Source organism: Hyla sarda, chromosome 11, assembly GCF_029499605.1.
Source record: "Hyla sarda isolate aHylSar1 chromosome 11, aHylSar1.hap1, whole genome shotgun sequence".
NCBI classification, from domain to species: Eukaryota; Metazoa; Chordata; class Amphibia; order Anura; family Hylidae; genus Hyla; species Hyla sarda.
Window position 1 is genome coordinate 105,528,459 of NC_079199.1, and position 20,041 is coordinate 105,548,499.

The 20,041-nt window shown below is 53.0% G+C and overlaps 1 protein-coding gene across 1 annotated transcript in view; it reads right to left on the reverse strand.

The window, feature by feature from the left end:
* The window catches only part of LOC130295382 (lamin-A-like), a 36,239-nt gene extending 16,507 nt beyond the window's left edge, over window positions 1–19,732 (reverse strand). The window contains 1 exon segment of the mRNA XM_056546069.1: window positions 19,277–19,732. Coding sequence (XP_056402044.1) covers window positions 19,277–19,623 — 347 coding nt within the window. The 5' untranslated portion in view covers window positions 19,624–19,732.
* Window positions 19,733–20,041: the final 309 nt, after the last annotated feature.

Sequence of the window (20,041 nt, forward strand, 5' to 3'; positions counted from 1 at the left end):
ACAGCTCCTCACCCCGGATCATCACTGAGCTATACAGCGCCTCACCCCGGATCATCACTGAGGTATACAGCGCCTCACCCCAGGTTGTGAATGATGTAACATCGCGGGTAAGGCCGCGCCGTATTTATCTGGAGCCACGCAGGAAGCCGTGCCAACATAGCTGACCACGAAGTCATATGGTACGGCTGATACGAGAAGCTGTCACTGAACCAAGGACACCAGAGACATCCAACCGACCTCAACACGACGACCGAGCTCACAACGCCCTGTCACCGGAATATATACACTTTTTTTGCGCAATTGTCGGTGGTAATCCACAAGTTCCAGCCATTAAAGGTTTCTAAAGGCCTAAACTGAGGCTCTGGGGCCCTTATGCTATGATACTCCTGGACTGTTTACCTCGGAGCTGCGCCCCTGCCCATCCCCTTTCTATGTAAATACTTTGCCCTCAGGATAAGATCGCCATTCGGGTAAAGTCCATCTTTATCTCCAGTTACAATGTAATCTTCCTATATCGGAGGGATTAAGGGGGTCATTCACCAAACCAATGGCACAAAAATCTGATATATATATATTTCCCTTATGTAAAGAACAGGCCACATTTACACCGGGCCCACGAGTCACTCCTAAATGATGACTCAATATACGTCATGCTGAAATGCAGCAGAACAGTCACATTTCACTGTAACCATGGTGATCATTGAATTAAAAACTGAAATAAAGCTTTGTCGCATCATATAGTTTAGGTTACCCGACCTGAAATAACACGGCCAGCCGGCTATGCTGTGTATTACATGGAACCATCATGGGGTTGGCCACGTGCCCTGCACCCATAGTGGTTCCTACATAAAGCAGGATACAAATGTCCAGGTTGGCACTGGCCGCGTATAATAAGAGTGAGGAATCTTTAGTCGCGGATTAGTCACTAGTGTAGGAAGGAAGTCTGCTGTGTATGGGGGAGATCCGGATCTCATATGTCCTTACGGCCATCATCCAGAGCCGCATCCTGGAACACCAGTGGGAATAACGTCTCCCCTTTATGTAAATCGAGCTGCTCTTTTGCCGTCGGCTCTCCAGTTTGTGTTTTGTCATTCATTCTTGTTTGAACTTTTATGTATTTTGTATCTTATCCCGGAGCCCTTTTCATACTTTGTTTATACTGGATGATGTAACCGGAGCAGTTCCGGAAGTGTCTGCCCTCTGACCCTCACACGTCATCGCTCTGCGGTGCTCCCTGCACCTGACATAGGGTCACACCAGACCTAAAATATGCGTTGTATTCTGCACTACTACCTATCATTAAGGAACATTATGAGCGCTGTGGTGCATGGTTTCTAGTGTATCCTTCACTTACACATTCCCCAGGGTTCTTAAAGGACCTTCGTGTTTAAAGGGGTACTCCGCCCCTAGACATCTTATCCCCTATCCAAAGGGTAGGGGATAACACGTCTGATCACTGGGAACCCCCACGATCTCTCCTGCAGCACCCGGTGTCATCTGCTGCACACAGCGAACTTTGCTCCGTGCCTGATGACGGGCGATACAGGGGCCGGAGTATCGTGATGTCACATCCCCGCCCCCTTGTGACGTCACGGCCCACCCCCTCAATACAAATCTATAGGAGTGGGCGTGATGGCTGCCACGCCCCCTCCCATAGACTTGCATTGAGGGGGTTTAATGTGATGTCATGAGGGGGCGGGGCCGTGATGTCGCAATACTCCGGCCCCTGTATCGCCCTTCATCAGGCACAGAGCGAAGTTCGCTGTGTGCAGCAGATGACACCGGGTGCTGCAGGAGAGATTACGGGGGTTCCCAGCGATCAGACGTGTTATCCCCTACCCTTTGGATAGGGGATAAGATGTCTAGGGGCGGAGCACCCCTTTAAAGGAACACTCCCGAATCTTTGGGAGGCCAATAAGGAATTAAGCGATGGGCACGCACTCACAGGGGCGTTCTATGGACCACACTTATCTGCAAGTGATTCCCTAGCCTGGGAACAGGGGATACCCTGCTCAAATGAGAATGTCCCTAAGTGTAGGGTCACACGTGTCCTTTTTTGGTGCTTTGTTTTTTGTAGCAGATTTTACTACCCATTGACTTTAATGGATAGGAAATTAAGCAACAGCAAAATACGCATTTGTGTGACCTACACTTAAAGGAGTTCTGTAGTGAAATATAACTTTTCCCCTTTCCAAAGGATAGGGAATAAATAATAGATTGCGGGAGGGGGTCCGGCCACTGGGACCCCCGTGATCTCCTGAACGGGCCCCGGCAGTCTGCTGGAAGGGGGCGTGCCAACCCCCAAATGGAACTGCCAGAGAGATACATGGAGGGGGCGTGTCGCCGTGTCTTCCTGCGGGGGTCGGAACGGCCGCTTCCAGAAGACTGCCAGGGCCCTAGCAATCGGACCCCTGAGATCTATAACTTATATGGTTATATTTCACTGCACTACTCCTTTAAGGTTACGCACACGTACCATGGCCCAGATTTATCAAACAGTGTGAGAGAAAAAGTGGAGTGATTTTCCCCCAGCAGCCAATCACAGCTCAGCTTTCACTTTACCAGAGCTCGATAGCTGAGCTGTGATTGGTCGCTGGGGGGGAAATCTCTCCACTTTTTCTATCACACAGTTTGATAAATCTGGGTCTATGGATTGCATCATAATCCGTTGTGCGTTTACCCCAAGTCAATTTTATAAATTATTGAGCAATATAAAATTTAATTTAACAATTTGGTCATTTAAAAAGGGGAAACAAGTTGACCATGGGATTTAGTGAGTACATGTCGCCCCCCTCCCCCGGTATGGTGCACCGTATAAACATACGGGACTGTTGGCGACAGCTGAGACGTCCCCCCCGTCCTGGCACCTGTGAGGGTCTGTACCCCAGGACGGCGGCTGTCACCTCCCCAAACAACTGTCCAAGATCCAGCGCCGGCAGCAGCTGCAGGAGGATGGCGACAGAACCCAATCACATTAAAGCCAGCGAAATCCAAAAAATGCCTCCAGGATCCGTTAAAAAGAACAAAGGATTTCTAGAAATGAAAAAATAAAAAATAATCCTGATTTACAAAACCGCAAACAGAGAAGTGAAGAGGAGACGTGAGTCATGGGCTGCGCGGCAACCGAGAGCGAAAAAAAATGATATAATTATAACCGCAATGGAAACTTCCACCCCCCACCCCCGATCCGCTTTATGGCAAAAAATAAAAGGGAAAAAGAAATATCAGAGGACACATGGTCCGCGCACAAGCTGCTCTTTGTTACTGGTCTGCGTTACGGCAGCGCTCCGCCACTGGGAAACACCCTGGAACTAAGATAATGTTTTTATTTGGATTTATTTTTCAATTTCCAACTAAAAAAATTTTGGGACGTTTTTCTCTATCCCCCCAACAGTCTCCACCATAGGCTTCAGTTCACACATCCTACACTGCACGTTTATAATAAGACTGCGGATCTGGGGGAGTAGTGTAAGACAAGCGTGCGGACAGAGCGCTCAACTACACCAGGAAAAAAAAAAAAAAATTATATATATATATATATATATATATATATATATATATATATATGACAGTATCATCCTCCTTACAAATAATAGGGGGGTGACACTGCTAAGTTGGTAAATGTGGCGCAATACAGCTGAGGCGCAACCATTAACCTCTTTACTGCCAGGCAAATTGTATGGTCTGTGGTCCCCGGGGTCCCAGGGTACAATTCAGGAAGCAATTGCCGGTCTTTATTTGCCGGAGGCCTTGGGGCCGGTTCCTGTTTTTGTACCGTCCTCTGCGTTATCTGCACAACAGGGTCCGACCGCAAAGAAGGAAGTGTGGACAAGGACAGCTGAGCGATAAGTGCGCCATTCATAGAAGGAATTTACGCTCACAACGATTTTACTTCTTAAAATGGCGGCATGTCTGCCAAAGAAAAACGCTACAAAGATAACGTGAAGAGTAATAGAAGAAGACGATAAGATGGCAGATACACATATACGGAAATATTTACAGACGCTCCAGCACCACGCGGTCTTCACTACAAAGCCGCAAATCTAAAAGTAACAATAAAAGCCATGATCCATGATGGACATAATGAAGCGGCGAGCCTCCTGATAAATCACAGCTCTGGAAGAACGCCACCAACGTAATACTGGCGCCGATCCACCGAGGCAGCCAATCACTGACCAGGAAATCATAAAGAAACAAGTCTGCCAGTGTTCTGGGCGGAGCGGCCTGGACGGGCGAGGATCTCTGGCCACATGCTGTGCTGCCATTTTATTGCATAAACCCTCCGCGGATACTACATAAAGTACTTTCACTTCACGAAAAAATGTCAGGAATTCACAATCTGCCAGACAGAGCGAGAAAAGTGCGAACCTTGTCCCAGAGGGAGCGGCCACCGATAAAGAGCCCGGCCACAGGCAGCCATTGTGGAGACGAATGAGCATGTTATTGGGTTTTCCATAGCAACCAAAGAGAGGTGGTTCCCTTAGTAACCAGTTCTTATAGCAGCTTAAAAAAATAAAAGCAGCCATCTCATTGGTTGCTATGGAAAATACATTTTCGTTACTATGGGCAAGACCTGCACTCATTGGTTGCTAAGGCAAAACTCCCACTGTGGTTGCTATGGACATTGCCTTCATTACTCGTCAGCACCTGACCTGTATTGTGTCTCGCCAAGATGGTGACCTCTGATGACGCCCACGTAGGCCGTGCCAGTCACTGGCTCTTTTGTACAGCTGGCACAGCCCTGGTTAACGGGCACAGGACTGAAGGGCAGGCGGCCATGTCTGCAGATTATCTCCAGCCTCGCTGTTTGTGGGGACAAAGAGACTTTTATCAAGGTTATGGGAGCGGCTGCCGGGAAGGAGCAATGGGGACGACATGTGGAATTTCAGACGCTCGTAATGACGTCGCACAGCGGTGAGGATCCCAGCAGATCGTGGGACGCCGCATGATACGGGACGGTCACATGGACCACTCCTGAGGCCACTGAAATACTCTGTGCTGCTGAAGGATCCTGTAACTTCTACTATGACTTTCCATAAGACAGTGTTTCCCAACCAGGGTGCCTCCAAGTGTTGCAAAACTACAACTCCCAGCATGTAGTTTTGCAACATCTGGAGGCACCCTGGTTGGGAAACACTGCCATAAGATCAGTATAGCACTCTCCTGAAATACTCTGTGCTGCTGGGACACCCTATTGTTTCTGCTGTGACCTTCTGTAAGAGATTCCCAGCCCCTCCTGAAATACTCTGTGCTGCTGTGAGACCTTGTTCCTTATTACTATGACTTTATAGGATCAGAACACTCCTCTCCTGAAATACTCTGTGCTGCTGTGAGACCTTGTTCCTTATTACTATGACTTTATAGGATCAGAACACTCCGCTCCTGAAATACTCTGTGCTGCTGTGAGACCTTATTCCTTATTACTATGACTTTATAGGACAGAACACTCCTCTCCTGAAATACTCTGTGCTGCTGTGAGACCTTGTTCCTTATTACTATGACTTTATAGGATCAGAACACTCCTCTCCTGAAATACTCTGTGCTGCTGTGAGACCTTGTTCCTTCTATTATGACTTTATAGGATCAGAACACTCCTCTCCTGAAATACTCTGTGCTGCTGTGAGACCTTGTTCCTTATTACTATGACTTTATAGGATCACAACTCCTCTCCTGAAATACACTGTGCTGCTGTGAGACCTTGTTCCTTATTACTATGACTTTATAGGATCAGAACACTCCTCTCCTGAAATACACTGTGCTGCTGTGAGACCTTGTTCCTTATTACTATGACTTTATAGGACAGAACACTCCTCTCCTGAAATACACTGTGCTGCTGTGAGACCTTGTTCCTTATTACTATGACTTTATAGGATCAGAACACTCCTCTCCTGAAATACTCTGTGCTGCTGTGAGACCTTGTTCCTTCTATCTATGACTTTATAGGATCAGAACACTCCTCTCCTGAAATACTCTGTGCTGCTGTGAGACCTTGTTCTTTATTACTATGACTTTATAGGATCAGAACACTCCTCTCCTGAAATACTCTGTGCTGCTGTGAGACCTTGTTCCTTATTACTATGACTTTATAGGATCAGAACACTCATCTCCTGAAATACACTGTGCTGCTGTGAGACCTTGTTCCTTCTATTATGACTTTATAGGACAGAACACTCCTCTCCTGAAATACTCTGTGCTGCTGTGAGACCTTGTTCTTCTATTATGACTTTATAGGATCAGAACACTCCGCTCCTGAAATACTCTGTGCTGCTGTGAGACCTTGTTCCTTATTACTATGACTTTATAGGATCAGAACACTCCTCTCCCTGAAATACTCTGTGCTGCTGTGAGACCTTGTTCCTTCTATTATGACTTTGTATTTCAGGAGAGGAGTGTTCTGATCCTATAAAGTCATAGTAATAAGGAACAAGGTCTCACAGCAGCACAGAGTATTTCAGGAGCGGAGTGTTCTGATCCTATAAAGTCATAATAGAAGGAACAAGGTCTCACAGCAGCACAGAGTATTTCAGGAGAGGAGTGTTCTGATCCTATAAGGTCATAGTAATAAGGAACAAGGTTCTCACAGCAGCACAGAGTATTTCAGGAGAGGAGTGTTCTGTCCTATAAAGTCATAGTAATAAGGAACAAGGTCTCACAGCAGCACAGTGTATTTCAGGAGAGGAGTGTTCTGATCCTATAAAGTCATAGTAATAAGGAACAAGGTCTCACAGCAGCACAGAGTATTTCAGGAGAGGAGTGTTCTGATCCTATAAAGTCATAGTAATAAGGAACAAGGTCTCACAGCAGCACAGTGTATTTCAGGAGAGGAGTGTTCTGATCCTATAAAGTCATAGTAATAAGGAACAAGGTCTCACAGCAGCACAGAGTATTTCAGGAGAGGAGTGTTCTGATCCTATAAAGTCATAGTAATAAGGAACAAGGTGTCACAGCAGCACAGAGTATTTCAGGAGAGGAGTGTTCTGATCCTATAAAGTCATAGTAATAAGGAACAAGGTCTCACAGCAGCACAGAGTATTTCAGGAGAGGAGTGTTCTGATCCTATACTGTGCTGCTGTGAGACCTTGTTCCTTCTATTATTACTTTATAGGATCAGAACACTCCTCTCCTGAAATACGCTGTGCTGCTGTGAGACCTTGTTCCTTCTATTAGGACTTTATAGGATCAGTCCTGAAATACACTGTGCTGCTGACCAGATGACTTCTGTTTTGTCTGTCTCTCCCAGATGTTTCTCCGCACAATGGCGTCTTTATACCGTACCCCCTCCCCCCGCACAATTAGCTGCGATCAGGATACGGGCGTGGCGGCAGAGCTCATAAGGTGGTGCCCAGGTGTGTGACACGATTTACCCGGCAGGCTGCTAGTGAGCGTTGTGCAAGAGATGAGCCATACATTACTATTTTATGAGCTGGCAGGTCCTGGCCTATGGGTCGCCACGGAAACCGCAGGTGAAATATTAGCGGCGGGCGTAGGCCTGACAAGAGGAAGAATCCACCGCGCCAAATAAAGGTGACGTAGAAAGAATTCCTGCCATACATCTCCCTGAGGCGACAAGGTGATCACTATAGGAATGTGCAGGACGGAGGATGTGCGACCTGTGCCCCCCCCCCCCCCAGACATTAGTCCTCCGAAGAACAAGCGGAAAAGTGCCGCCATTATTGTTCCCTGCAGGTAGACAACGTCACAGTATATGTCTGAGCTATGCGAGGGCTGCAGGGGAAGCCCTAAGAAACTTGTTATAAATGGCTGACAAATCTACCTGAGAACACTGTGCGGTGGCGGCGGCGGCCATATTGCTTCCCACGTGTTTAGTCAGGAAGGATTCTGGTAACAATCCACGTGTGCCCATCACGCCCTCAATTACCTCCATAATATATACATATTACTTCATAAGATCATTATAGTAACAGCTTTCCGTCATGTTGTCCCCATCCCTGAGGGAACATCAACCCCGTCATTAACTCTGCGGCAAACGCTAATTCAGTACTTTATATAGCGGGCGGCGTCTGTACCCGAGGAATTATACGACATCATAATAAACATATACAAATATAGTGATGAGATTCATAGATGACAATACTTCACCACATTATTCACTTTTACTGGATATTTTATCATTTATAAGAATATTTTGAGTTCCTGGTTTTACTGCGCCAATCTCATCCCCTTCCCGCACTAATTTAAACTCATTGAAATAAAATCGGATTATTAAGGAAGGATTTTTTTTATATTTATGACAATTATTCGTGGCGAGTGATGTTCCCGATATAGCTCGGCGCGGTCCCTCCTATAGGTAGGACTCTGCGCGGTCCGGCTCTGCGGCGCTGACTCACTCGTTCCCTGTGATCCTCCCTCGCTCTCTATGACACAACCTGTAATAGTCAGAACCGGTTCCCAGACAATTCCTCGCACTTCATTAGATCTGGATCAGGAGGCCATATTTTTTGGAGCAGAGACTTATAACGTCTCCTACATCCCTGGGGACCCTGATCTTTTATGGAAAATCCGACAACCACATAAACATAACGGCGGCGACGCCCACGAGCCCCAGCCCACATATTTATGTAATTGGGGGTAGAACGCGGCAGGAAAATTACGGATAAAAGGCTTTACATGGAATGTGGAGGATCATCTGGAAAACGAAAAGCAGAATGAGTCTGATGTTGGCAGGACACCATCTTTTTCCCGGCATTTTGGCGCTGCCTTATAGGGACTTGGAGTGCGCCCACCCTGAGCCCTTCATACAGTTGGGTTTATTAGAAGGAGAGGAGTTTCTCTGCCGATGGCGGGGGGCACGCTGGGTGTGCCCATATGAGTGGAGAAGCTGCTGACCAGACACAACACACGGCTGAGGAGCAGAACACGACACCGCGCATCCTCCTCGTCTAGTGCTTGGCAGAGGCTGAGCCTGCAGGACGTCAGTGCCAGGGCAGGCGGGCACAATAGGCTCAACAGGAGATGAAGATGACAGCTGCAAAAGAAGCAGCTGCCAGTCTCCTTGTGCCCTGAAATTGTGACAGACAGAAGGGAGCCCGATACCAGTGCGAGAGAAGCTTAAATACTCTGCGCTCCAATGCCGACATCTCGCAAAGCACAAAGATGGTGGGGGGAGGGGCATGTGTATAAGAGGAGCGGGCAAAGCACAAAGATGGGGGGGGCATGTGAATAAGAGGAGCGGGCAAAGCACAAGGATGGGGGGGGCATGTGTATAAGAGGAGCGGGCAAAGCACAAAGATGGGGGGGGCATGTGAATAAGAGGAGCGGGCAAAGCACAAGGATGGGGGGGGGGCATGTGAATAAGAGGAGCGGGCAAAGCACAAGGATGGTGGGGGGGGGGCATGTGTATAAGAGGAGCGGGCAAAGCACAAGGATGGGGGGGGCATGTGTATAAGAGGAGCGGGCAAAGCACAAGGATGGTGGGGGCATGTGAATAAGAGGAGCGGGCAAAGCACAAAGATGGTGGGGGGGGGCATGTGAATAAGAGGAGCGGGCAAAGCACAAGGATGGTGGGGGGGGCATGTGTATAAGAGGAGCGGGCAAAGCACAAAGATGGTGGGGGCATGTGAATAAGAGGAGCGGGCAAAGCACAAAGATGGTGGGGGGGGCATGTGTATAAGAGGAGCGGGCAAAGCACAAGGATGGTGGGGGGGGGGCATGTGAATAAGAGGAGCGGGCAAAGCACAAAGATGGTGGGGGGGGCATGTGAATAAGAGGAGCGGGCAAAGCACAAGGATGGTGGGGGGGGCATGTGAATAAGAGGAGCGGGCAAAGCACAAGGATGGGGGGGGGGCATGTGTATAAGAGGAGCGGGCAAAGCACAAGGATGGGGGGGGCATGTGAATAAGAGGAGCGGGCAAAGCACAAGGATGGTGGGGGGAGGGGCATGTGAATAAGAGGAGCGGGCAAAGCACAAGGATGGTGGGGGGGGCATGTGAATAAGAGGAGCGGGCAAAGCACAAAGATGGTGGGGGGGGCATGTGAATAAGAGGAGCGGGCAAAGCACAAAGATGGTGGGGGGGGGCATGTGTATAAGAGGAGCGGGCAAAGCACAAGGATGGGGGGGGCATGTGAATAAGAGGAGCGGGCAAAGCACAAAGATGGGGGGGGCATGTGTATAAGAGGAGCGGGCAAAGCACAAGGATGGGGGGGGGGCATGTGTATAAGAGGAGCGGGCAAAGCACAAAGATGGTGGGGGGGGGCATGTGAATAAGAGGAGCGGGCAAAGCACAAGGATGGGGGGGGGGGGCATGTGTATAAGAGGAGCGGGCAAAGCACAAAGATGGTGGGGGGGGCATGTGAATAAGAGGAGCGGGCAAAGCACAAGGATGGGGGGGGCATGTGAATAAGAGGAGCGGGCAAAGCACAAGGATGGTGGGGGGGGGCATGTGAATAAGAGGAGCGGGCAAAGCACAAGGATGGTGGTGGGGGGGGGCATGTGTATAAGAGGGAGCGGGCAAAGCACAAGGATGGGGGGGGGGCATGTGAATAAGAGGAGCGGGCAAAGCACAAGGATGGGGGGGGCATGTGAATAAGAGGAGCGGGCAAAGCACAAGGATGGGGGGGGGGGCATGTGTATAAGAGGAGCGGGCAAAGCACAAAGATGGGGGGGGCATGTGAATAAGAGGAGCGGGCAAAGCACAAGGATGGGGGGGGCATGTGAATAAGAGGAGCGGGCAAAGCACAAAGATGGGGGGGGGGCATGTGAATAAGAGGAGCGGGCAAAGCACAAGGATGGGGGGGGCATGTGAATAAGAGGAGCGGGCAAAGCACAAAGATGGGGGGGGCATGTGAATAAGAGGAGCGGGCAAAGCACAAGGATGGGGGGGGCATGTGAATAAGAGGAGCGGGCAAAGCACAAGGATGGGGGGGGGGGCATGTGAATAAGAGGAGCGGGCAAAGCACAAGGATGGTGGGGGCATGTGAATAAGAGGAGCGGGCAAAGCACAAGGATGGGGGGGGGGGGCATGTGAATAAGAGGAGCGGGCAAAGCACAAGGATGGTGGGGGGGGGGGCATGTGAATAAGAGGAGCGGGCAAAGCACAAGGATGGTGGGGGCATGTGAATAAGAGGAGCGGGCAAAGCACAAGGATGGGGGGGGGGGGCATGTGAATAAGAGGAGCGGGCAAAGCACAAGGATGGTGGGGGGGGGGGCATGTGAATAAGAGGAGCGGGCAAAGCACAAAGATGGTGGGGGGGGCATGTGAATAAGAGGAGCGGGCAAAGCACAAAGATGGTGGGGGGGGGGGCATGTGAATAAGAGGAGCGGGCAAAGCACAAGGATGGTGGGGGGGGGGCATGTGAATAAGAGGAGCGGGCAAAGCACAAGGATGGGGGGGGCATGTGAATAAGAGGAGCGGGCAAAGCACAAGGATGGGGGGGGGGGCATGTGAATAAGAGGAGCGGGCAAAGCACAAGGATGGTGGTGGGGGGGGGCATGTGTATAAGAGGGAGCGGGCAAAGCACAAGGATGGTGGGGGTGGGGGCATGTGTATAAGAGGAGCGGGCAAAGCACAAGGATGGTGGGGGGCATGTGAATAAGAGGAGCGGGCAAAGCACAAGGATGGTGGGGGGGCATGTGAATAAGAGGAGCGGGCAAAGCACAAGGATGGGGGGGGCATGTGAATAAGAGGAGCGGGCAAAGCACAAGGATGGTGGGGGGGGGCATGTGAATAAGAGGAGCGGGCAAAGCACAAGGATGGTGGGGGGCATGTGAATAAGAGGAGCGGGCAAAGCACAAGGATGGTGGGGGGGGGCATGTGAATAAGAGGAGCGGGCAAAGCACAAAGATGGTGGGGGGCATGTGAATAAGAGGAGCGGGCAAAGCACAAGGATGGTGGGGGGGGGCATGTGAATAAGAGGAGCGGGCAAAGCACAAGGATGGGGGGGGCATGTGAATAAGAGGAGCGGGCAAAGCACAAGGATGGGGGGGGGGGGCATGTGAATAAGAGGAGCGGGCAAAGCACAAGGATGGGGGGGGCATGTGAATAAGAGGAGCGGGCAAAGCACAAGGATGGTGGGGGGGGCATGTGAATAAGAGGAGCGGGCAAAGCACAAAGATGGTGGGGGGCATGTGAATAAGAGGAGCGGGCAAAGCACAAGGATGGTGGGGGGGCATGTGAATAAGAGGAGCGGGCAAAGCACAAGGATGGGGGGGGCATGGGGGGCATGTGAATAAGAGGAGCGGGCAAAGCACAAGGATGGTGGGGGGGCATGTGAATAAGAGGAGCGGGCAAAGCACAAGGATGGTGGGGGGGGCATGTGAATAAGAGGAGCGGGCAAAGCACAAGGATGGTGGGGGGGGCATGTGAATAAGAGGAGCGGGCAAAGCACAAGGATGGGGGGGGCATGTGAATAAGAGGAGCGGGCAAAGCACAAAGATGGTGGGGGGGGGCATGTGAATAAGAGGAGCGGGCAAAGCACAAGGATGGTGGGGGGGGCATGTGAATAAGAGGAGCGGGCAAAGCACAAGGATGGTGGGGGGGGCATGTGAATAAGAGGAGCGGGCAAAGCACAAGGATGGTGGGGGGGGGCATGTGAATAAGAGGAGCGGGCAAAGCACAAGGATGGTGGGGGGCATGTGAATAAGAGGAGCGGGCAAAGCACAAAGATGGTGGGGGGGGGGCATGTGAATAAGAGGAGCGGGCAAAGCACAAGGATGGTGGGGGGGGGCATGTGAATAAGAGGAGCGGGCAAAGCACAAGGATGGGGGGGGGCATGTGAATAAGAGGAGCGGGCAAAGCACAAAGATGGGGGGGGCATGTGTATAAGAGGAGCGGGCAAAGCACAAGGATGGGGGGGGGGCATGTGTATAAGAGGAGCGGGCAAAGCACAAGGATGGGGGGGGGGCATGTGAATAAGAGGAGCGGGCAAAGCACAAGGATGGGGGGGGGGCATGTGTATAAGAGGAGCGGGCAAAGCACAAAGATGGGGGGGGCATGTGAATAAGAGGAGCGGGCAAAGCACAAGGATGGGGGGGGCATGTGAATAAGAGGAGCGGGCAAAGCACAAGGATGGGGGGGGGGCATGTGAATAAGAGGAGCGGGCAAAGCACAAGGATGGGGGGGGGGCATGTGTATAAGAGGAGCGGGCAAAGCACAAAGATGGGGGGGGGCATGTGAATAAGAGGAGCGGGCAAAGCACAAAGATGGGGGGGGGGCATGTGAATAAGAGGAGCGGGCAAAGCACAAGGATGGGGGGGGGCATGTGAATAAGAGGAGCGGGCAAAGCACAAGGATGGTGGGGGGGGCATGTGAATAAGAGGAGCGGGCAAAGCACAAAGATGGTGGGGGGCATGTGAATAAGAGGAGCGGGCAAAGCACAAGGATGGTGGGGGGCATGTGAATAAGAGGAGCGGGCAAAGCACAAGGATGGTGGGGGGGGCATGTGAATAAGAGGAGCGGGCAAAGCACAAGGATGGTGGGGGGGGGCATGTGAATAAGAGGAGCGGGCAAAGCACAAGGATGGTGGGGGGGGCATGTGAATAAGAGGAGCGGGCAAAGCACAAGGATGGGGGGGGGCATGTGAATAAGAGGAGCGGGCAAAGCACAAAGATGGTGGGGGGGGGCATGTGAATAAGAGGAGCGGGCAAAGCACAAGGATGGTGGGGGGGGCATGTGAATAAGAGGAGCGGGCAAAGCACAAGGATGGTGGGGGGGGCATGTGAATAAGAGGAGCGGGCAAAGCACAAGGATGGGGGGGGGGGGCATGTGTATAAGAGGAGCGGGCAAAGCACAAGGATGGTGGGGGGGGGCATGTGAATAAGAGGAGCGGGCAAAGCACAAGGATGGTGGGGGGCATGTGAATAAGAGGAGCGGGCAAAGCACAAAGATGGTGGGGGGGGGGCATGTGAATAAGAGGAGCGGGCAAAGCACAAGGATGGTGGGGGGGGGCATGTGAATAAGAGGAGCGGGCAAAGCACAAGGATGGGGGGGGCATGTGAATAAGAGGAGCGGGCAAAGCACAAGGATGGGGGGGGGGGCATGTGAATAAGAGGAGCGGGCAAAGCACAAGGATGGTGGTGGGGGGGGGCATGTGTATAAGAGGGAGCGGGCAAAGCACAAGGATGGTGGGGGGCATGTGAATAAGAGGAGCGGGCAAAGCACAAGGATGGTGGGGGGCATGTGAATAAGAGGAGCGGGCAAAGCACAAGGATGGGGGGGGGCATGTGAATAAGAGGAGCGGGCAAAGCACAAGGATGGTGGGGGGGGGGCATGTGAATAAGAGGAGCGGGCAAAGCACAAGGATGGTGGGGGGCATGTGAATAAGAGGAGCGGGCAAAGCACAAGGATGGTGGGGGGCATGTGAATAAGAGGAGCGGGCAAAGCACAAAGATGGTGGGGGGCATGTGAATAAGAGGAGCGGGCAAAGCACAAGGATGGTGGGGGGGGGGCATGTGAATAAGAGGAGCGGGCAAAGCACAAGGATGGGGGGGGCATGTGAATAAGAGGAGCGGGCAAAGCACAAGGATGGGGGGGGGGGGCATGTGAATAAGAGGAGCGGGCAAAGCACAAGGATGGTGGGGGGCATGTGAATAAGAGGAGCGGGCAAAGCACAAGGATGGGGGGGGCATGTGAATAAGAGGAGCGGGCAAAGCACAAGGATGGGGGGGGGGGGCATGTGAATAAGAGGAGCGGGCAAAGCACAAGGATGGTGGGGGGGGCATGTGAATAAGAGGAGCGGGCAAAGCACAAAGATGGTGGGGGGGGGCATGTGAATAAGAGGAGCGGGCAAAGCACAAGGATGGGGGGGGCATGTGAATAAGAGGAGCGGGCAAAGCACAAGGATGGTGGGGGGGGCATGTGAATAAGAGGAGCGGGCAAAGCACAAGGATGGTGGGGGGGGCATGTGAATAAGAGGAGCGGGCAAAGCACAAGGATGGGGGGGGCATGTGAATAAGAGGAGCGGGCAAAGCACAAAGATGGTGGGGGGGGGCATGTGAATAAGAGGAGCGGGCAAAGCACAAGGATGGTGGGGGGGGCATGTGAATAAGAGGAGCGGGCAAAGCACAAGGATGGGGGGGGCATGTGAATAAGAGGAGCGGGCAAAGCACAAGGATGGTGGGGGGGGGCATGTGAATAAGAGGAGCGGGCAAAGCACAAAGATGGTGGGGGGCATGTGAATAAGAGGAGCGGGCAAAGCACAAGGATGGTGGGGGGGGGGCATGTGAATAAGAGGAGCGGGCAAAGCACAAGGATGGGGGGGGCATGTGAATAAGAGGAGCGGGCAAAGCACAAGGATGGGGGGGGGGGGCATGTGAATAAGAGGAGCGGGCAAAGCACAAGGATGGTGGGGGGGCATGTGAATAAGAGGAGCGGGCAAAGCACAAGGATGGGGGGGGCATGTGAATAAGAGGAGCGGGCAAAGCACAAGGATGGTGGGGGGGGCATGTGAATAAGAGGAGCGGGCAAAGCACAAAGATGGTGGGGGGGGGCATGTGAATAAGAGGAGCGGGCAAAGCACAAGGATGGTGGGGGGCATGTGAATAAGAGGAGCGGGCAAAGCACAAGGATGGGGGGGGCATGTGAATAAGAGGAGCGGGCAAAGCACAAGGATGGTGGGGGGGGCATGTGAATAAGAGGAGCGGGCAAAGCACAAGGATGGTGGGGGGGGCATGTGTATAAGAGGAGCGGGCAAAGCACAAGGATGGGGGGGGGCATGTGAATAAGAGGAGCGGGCAAAGCACAAAGATGGTGGGGGGGGGCATGTGAATAAGAGGAGCGGGCAAAGCACAAGGATGGTGGGGGGGGCATGTGAATAAGAGGAGCGGGCAAAGCACAAGGATGGGGGGGGCATGTGAATAAGAGGAGCGGGCAAAGCACAAGGATGGTGGGGGGGGGCATGTGAATAAGAGGAGCGGGCAAAGCACAAGGATGGTGGGGGGGGCATGTGAATAAGAGGAGCGGGCAAAGCACAAGGATGGTGGGGGGGGGCATGTGAATAAGAGGAGCGGGCAAAGCACAAGGATGGTGGGGGGCATGTGAATAAGAGGAGCGGGCAAAGCACAAAGATGGTGGGGGGCATGTGAATAAGAGGAGCGGGCAAAGCACAAGGATGGTGGGGGGGGGGCATGTGAATAAGAGGAGCGGGCAAAGCACAAGGATGGGGGGGGCATGTGAATAAGAGGAGCGGGCAAAGCACAAGGATGGGGGGGGGGGGCATGTGAATAAGAGGAGCGGGCAAAGCACAAGGATGGGGGGGGGGGGCATGTGAATAAGAGGAGCGGGCAAAGCACAAGGATGGTGGGGGGCATGTGAATAAGAGGAGCGGGCAAAGCACAAGGATGGGGGGGGCATGTGAATAAGAGGAGCGGGCAAAGCACAAGGATGGTGGGGGGGGCATGTGAATAAGAGGAGCGGGCAAAGCACAAGGATGGTGGGGGGGGGGCACAACAGATAGCCGTGACTTTTGGCAATCAGGTGCCATTGTACCGGGCAGATATAATGCTGGGGTATAATTACCACTGTAGGGGGCACAATACTGGGCATTGCGGAGACCATGAGTCATTCCCCAGTGAGTATTTACTCTGCAGCTATAAATGGCCGGCAATGCGGAGACCTGAGGGGACGGGGACCTCATGGAATGCCGGGACGCATATATACGTTCCTGGGGAAAGTGGAGCCGCCACCGCGCCGTTACCGGATTCATATCCAAACAACATGGAGTCAAAGTCCTGAAACTGCAAACAAAAGCTACGTCCCCAGCATATAAAGGGTTAACAGGGGACACGTACTGTGGACTGCGGCATTAAATCTGCCCCCCAGTCCCTATGTCTAATACATTTCATCCTCCCAGTCCCTATGTCCCATATATTTTGCCCCGGTCCTGTATATTTAGCCCCGGTCGCTATGTTCTGTATATTTTGCCCCGGTCCTGTATATTTTGCCCCGGTCCATATATTTAGCCCCGGTCGCTATGTCCTGTATATTTTGCCCCGGTCCTGTATATTTAACCCCGGTCGCTATGTTCTGTATATTTTGCCCCGGTCCATATATTTAGCCCCGGTCCTGTATATTTTGCCCCGGTCGCTATGTCCTGTATATTTTGCCCCGGTCCATATATTTAGCCCCAGTCCTGTATATTTAGCCCCGGTCCCTATGTCCTGTATATTTAGCCCCGGTTGCTATGTCCTGTATATTTAGCCCCGGTCCCATATATTTAGCCCCGGTCCCTATGTCCTGTATATTTAGCCCCGGTCCCTATGTCCTGTATATTTAGCCCCGGTCCCTATGTCCTGTATATTTAGCCCCGGTCCATATATTTAGCCCCGGTCCTGTATATTTGGCCCCGGTCCCTATGTCCTGTATATTTAGCCCCGGTCCCTATGTCCTGTATATTTAGCCCCGGTCCTGTATATTTGGCCCCGATCCCTATGTCCTGTATATTTGGCCCCGGTCCCTATGTCCTGTATATTTGGCCCCGGTCCCTATGTCCCGTATATTTGGCCCCAGTCCCTATGTCCCGTATATTTGGCCCCGGTCCCTATGTCCCGTATATTTGGCCCCGGTCCCGTATATTTGGCCCCGGTCCTTACGTCCTGTATATTTGGCCCCGGTCCCGTATATTTGGCCCCGGTCCCGTATATTTGGCCCCGGTCCCGTATATTTGGCCCCGGTCCCGTATATTTGGCCCCGGTCCCGTATATTTGGCCCCGGTCCCTATGTCCTGTATATTTGTCCCCGGTACCGTATATTTGTCCCCGGTCCCTATGTTCTGCATATTTGGCCCCGGTCCCTATGTCCCGTATATCTGTCCCCGGTCCCGTATATCTGTCCCGTATATCAGTCCCCGGTCCCGTATATCAGTCCCCGGTCCCGTATATCAGTCCCCGGTCCCGTATATCAGTCCCCGGTCCCGTATATCAGTCCCCGGTCCCGTATATCTGTCCCGTATATCTGTCCCCGGTCCCGTATATCTGTCCCCGGTCCCGTATATCTGTCCCCGGTCCCGTATATCTGTCCCCGGTCCCGTATATCTGTCCCCAGTCCCGTATATCTGTCCCCGGTCCCGTATATCGGTCCCGTATATCTGTCCCCGGTCCCGTATATCAGTCCCCGGTCCCGTATATCAGTCCCCGGTCCCGTATATCAGTCCCCGGTCCCGTATATCAGTCCCCGGTCCCGTATATCTGTCCCCGGTCCCGTATATCAGTCCCCGGTCCCGTATATCAGTCCCCGGTCCCGTATATCAGTCCCCGGTCCCGTATATCAGTCCCCGGTCCCGTATATCAGTCCCCGGTCCCGTATATCTGTCCCGTATATCTGTCCCCGGTCCCGTATATCTGTCCCGTATATCTGTCCCCGGTCCCGTATATCTGTCCCGTATATCTGTCCCGTATATCTGTCCCCGGTCCCGTATATCTGTCCCCGGTCCCGTATATCTGTCCCCGGTCCCGTATATCTGTCCCCGGTCCCGTATATCTGTCCCCGGTCCCGTATATCTGTCCCCGGTCCCGTATATCTGTCCCCGGTCCCGTATATCTTTCCCGTATATCTGTCCCCGGTCCCGTATATCTGTCCCGTATATCAGTCCCCGGTCCCGTATATCTGTCCCCGGTCCCGTATATCTGTCCCCGGTCCCGTATATCTGTCCCCGGTCCCGTATATCTGTCCCCGGTCCCGTATATCAGTCCCCGGTCCCGTATATCAGTCCCCGGTCCCGTATATCAGTCCCCGGTCCCGTATATCTGTCCCGTATATCTGTCCCCGGTCCCGTATATCTGTCCCCGGTCCCGTATATCTGTCCCCGGTCCCGTATATCTGTCCCGTATATCTGTCCCCGGTCCCGTATATCAGTCCCCGGTCCCGTATATCAGTCCCCGGTCCCGTATATGTGTCCCGTATATCAGTCCCCGGTCCCGTATATCAGTCCCCGGTCCCGTATATCAGTCCCCGGTCCCGTATATCAGTCCCCGGTCCCGTATATCTGGCCCCGGTCCCGTATATCTGGCCCCGGTCCCGTATATCTGGCCCCGGTCCCGTATATCAGTCCCCGGTCCCGTATATCAGTCCCCGGTCCCGTATATGTGTCCCGTCTATCAGTCCCCGGTCCCGTATATCAGTCCCCGGTCCCGTATATCAGTCCCCGGTCCCGTCTATCAGTCCCCGGTCCCGTATATCAGTCCCCGGTCCCGTATATGTGTCCCGTATATCAGTCCCCGGTCCCGTATATCAGTCCCCGGTCCCGTATATCAGTCCCCGGTCCCGTATATCAGTCCCCGGTCCCGTATATCAGTCCCGTATATCAGTCCCCGGTCCCTCCTTACCGTGCCTTCAGCTCGTTGTGCTCCTCACGGATCTTGCTCAGCTCCAGCTGGAGTCGCGCCCGCTCCTTGGCCACAGAGTCCAGGGTCTTCCGTGCGTCGGCCAGCTCGGTCTCGTAGGCGGTCTTGATGCTGGACACCTCGCGGCTCACTACCTCCTCAGACTCGGTGATCCTCAGCCGCAGCCCCGCGTTCTCCGACTCCAGGGAGCGCACCTTGTCTATGTAGACGGCCAGACGGTCATTGAGCTCCTGCAGGTCTTCCTTCTCCTGCAGGCGGGTGATGCGGGTCGGGGACAGGGGGGTCCCAGAGTGGCCCCGGGTGGTCCTCCGGTTCCCTGGCGTTTCCATTGCAGCTTAGCCTGGTGCAGAATGAAGGAGAGAGTGTGAGTGTGAGTGTGCGCTCTCCTGACTCTCCTTCTGGATGTCTCACTCCGAGAGCTGTAATAACATTCCCGGGGAGGAGCCGAGGAGACGCTGCCAGATCCAGCCCCGATGACAGCAGCGACAGCCCCCGGACCACACGGCTCACACAATACCACACGGCTCACACAATACCACACAATCACACGGCTCACACAATACCACACGGCTCACACTACACTACCACACGGCTCACACAATACCACACGGCTCACACAATACCACACAATCACACGGCTCACACTACAATACCACACGGCTCACACTAACCTTACACTTACACTACCACACGGCTCACACACAGCTCACACTACACTACCACACGGCTCACACTACACTACCACAC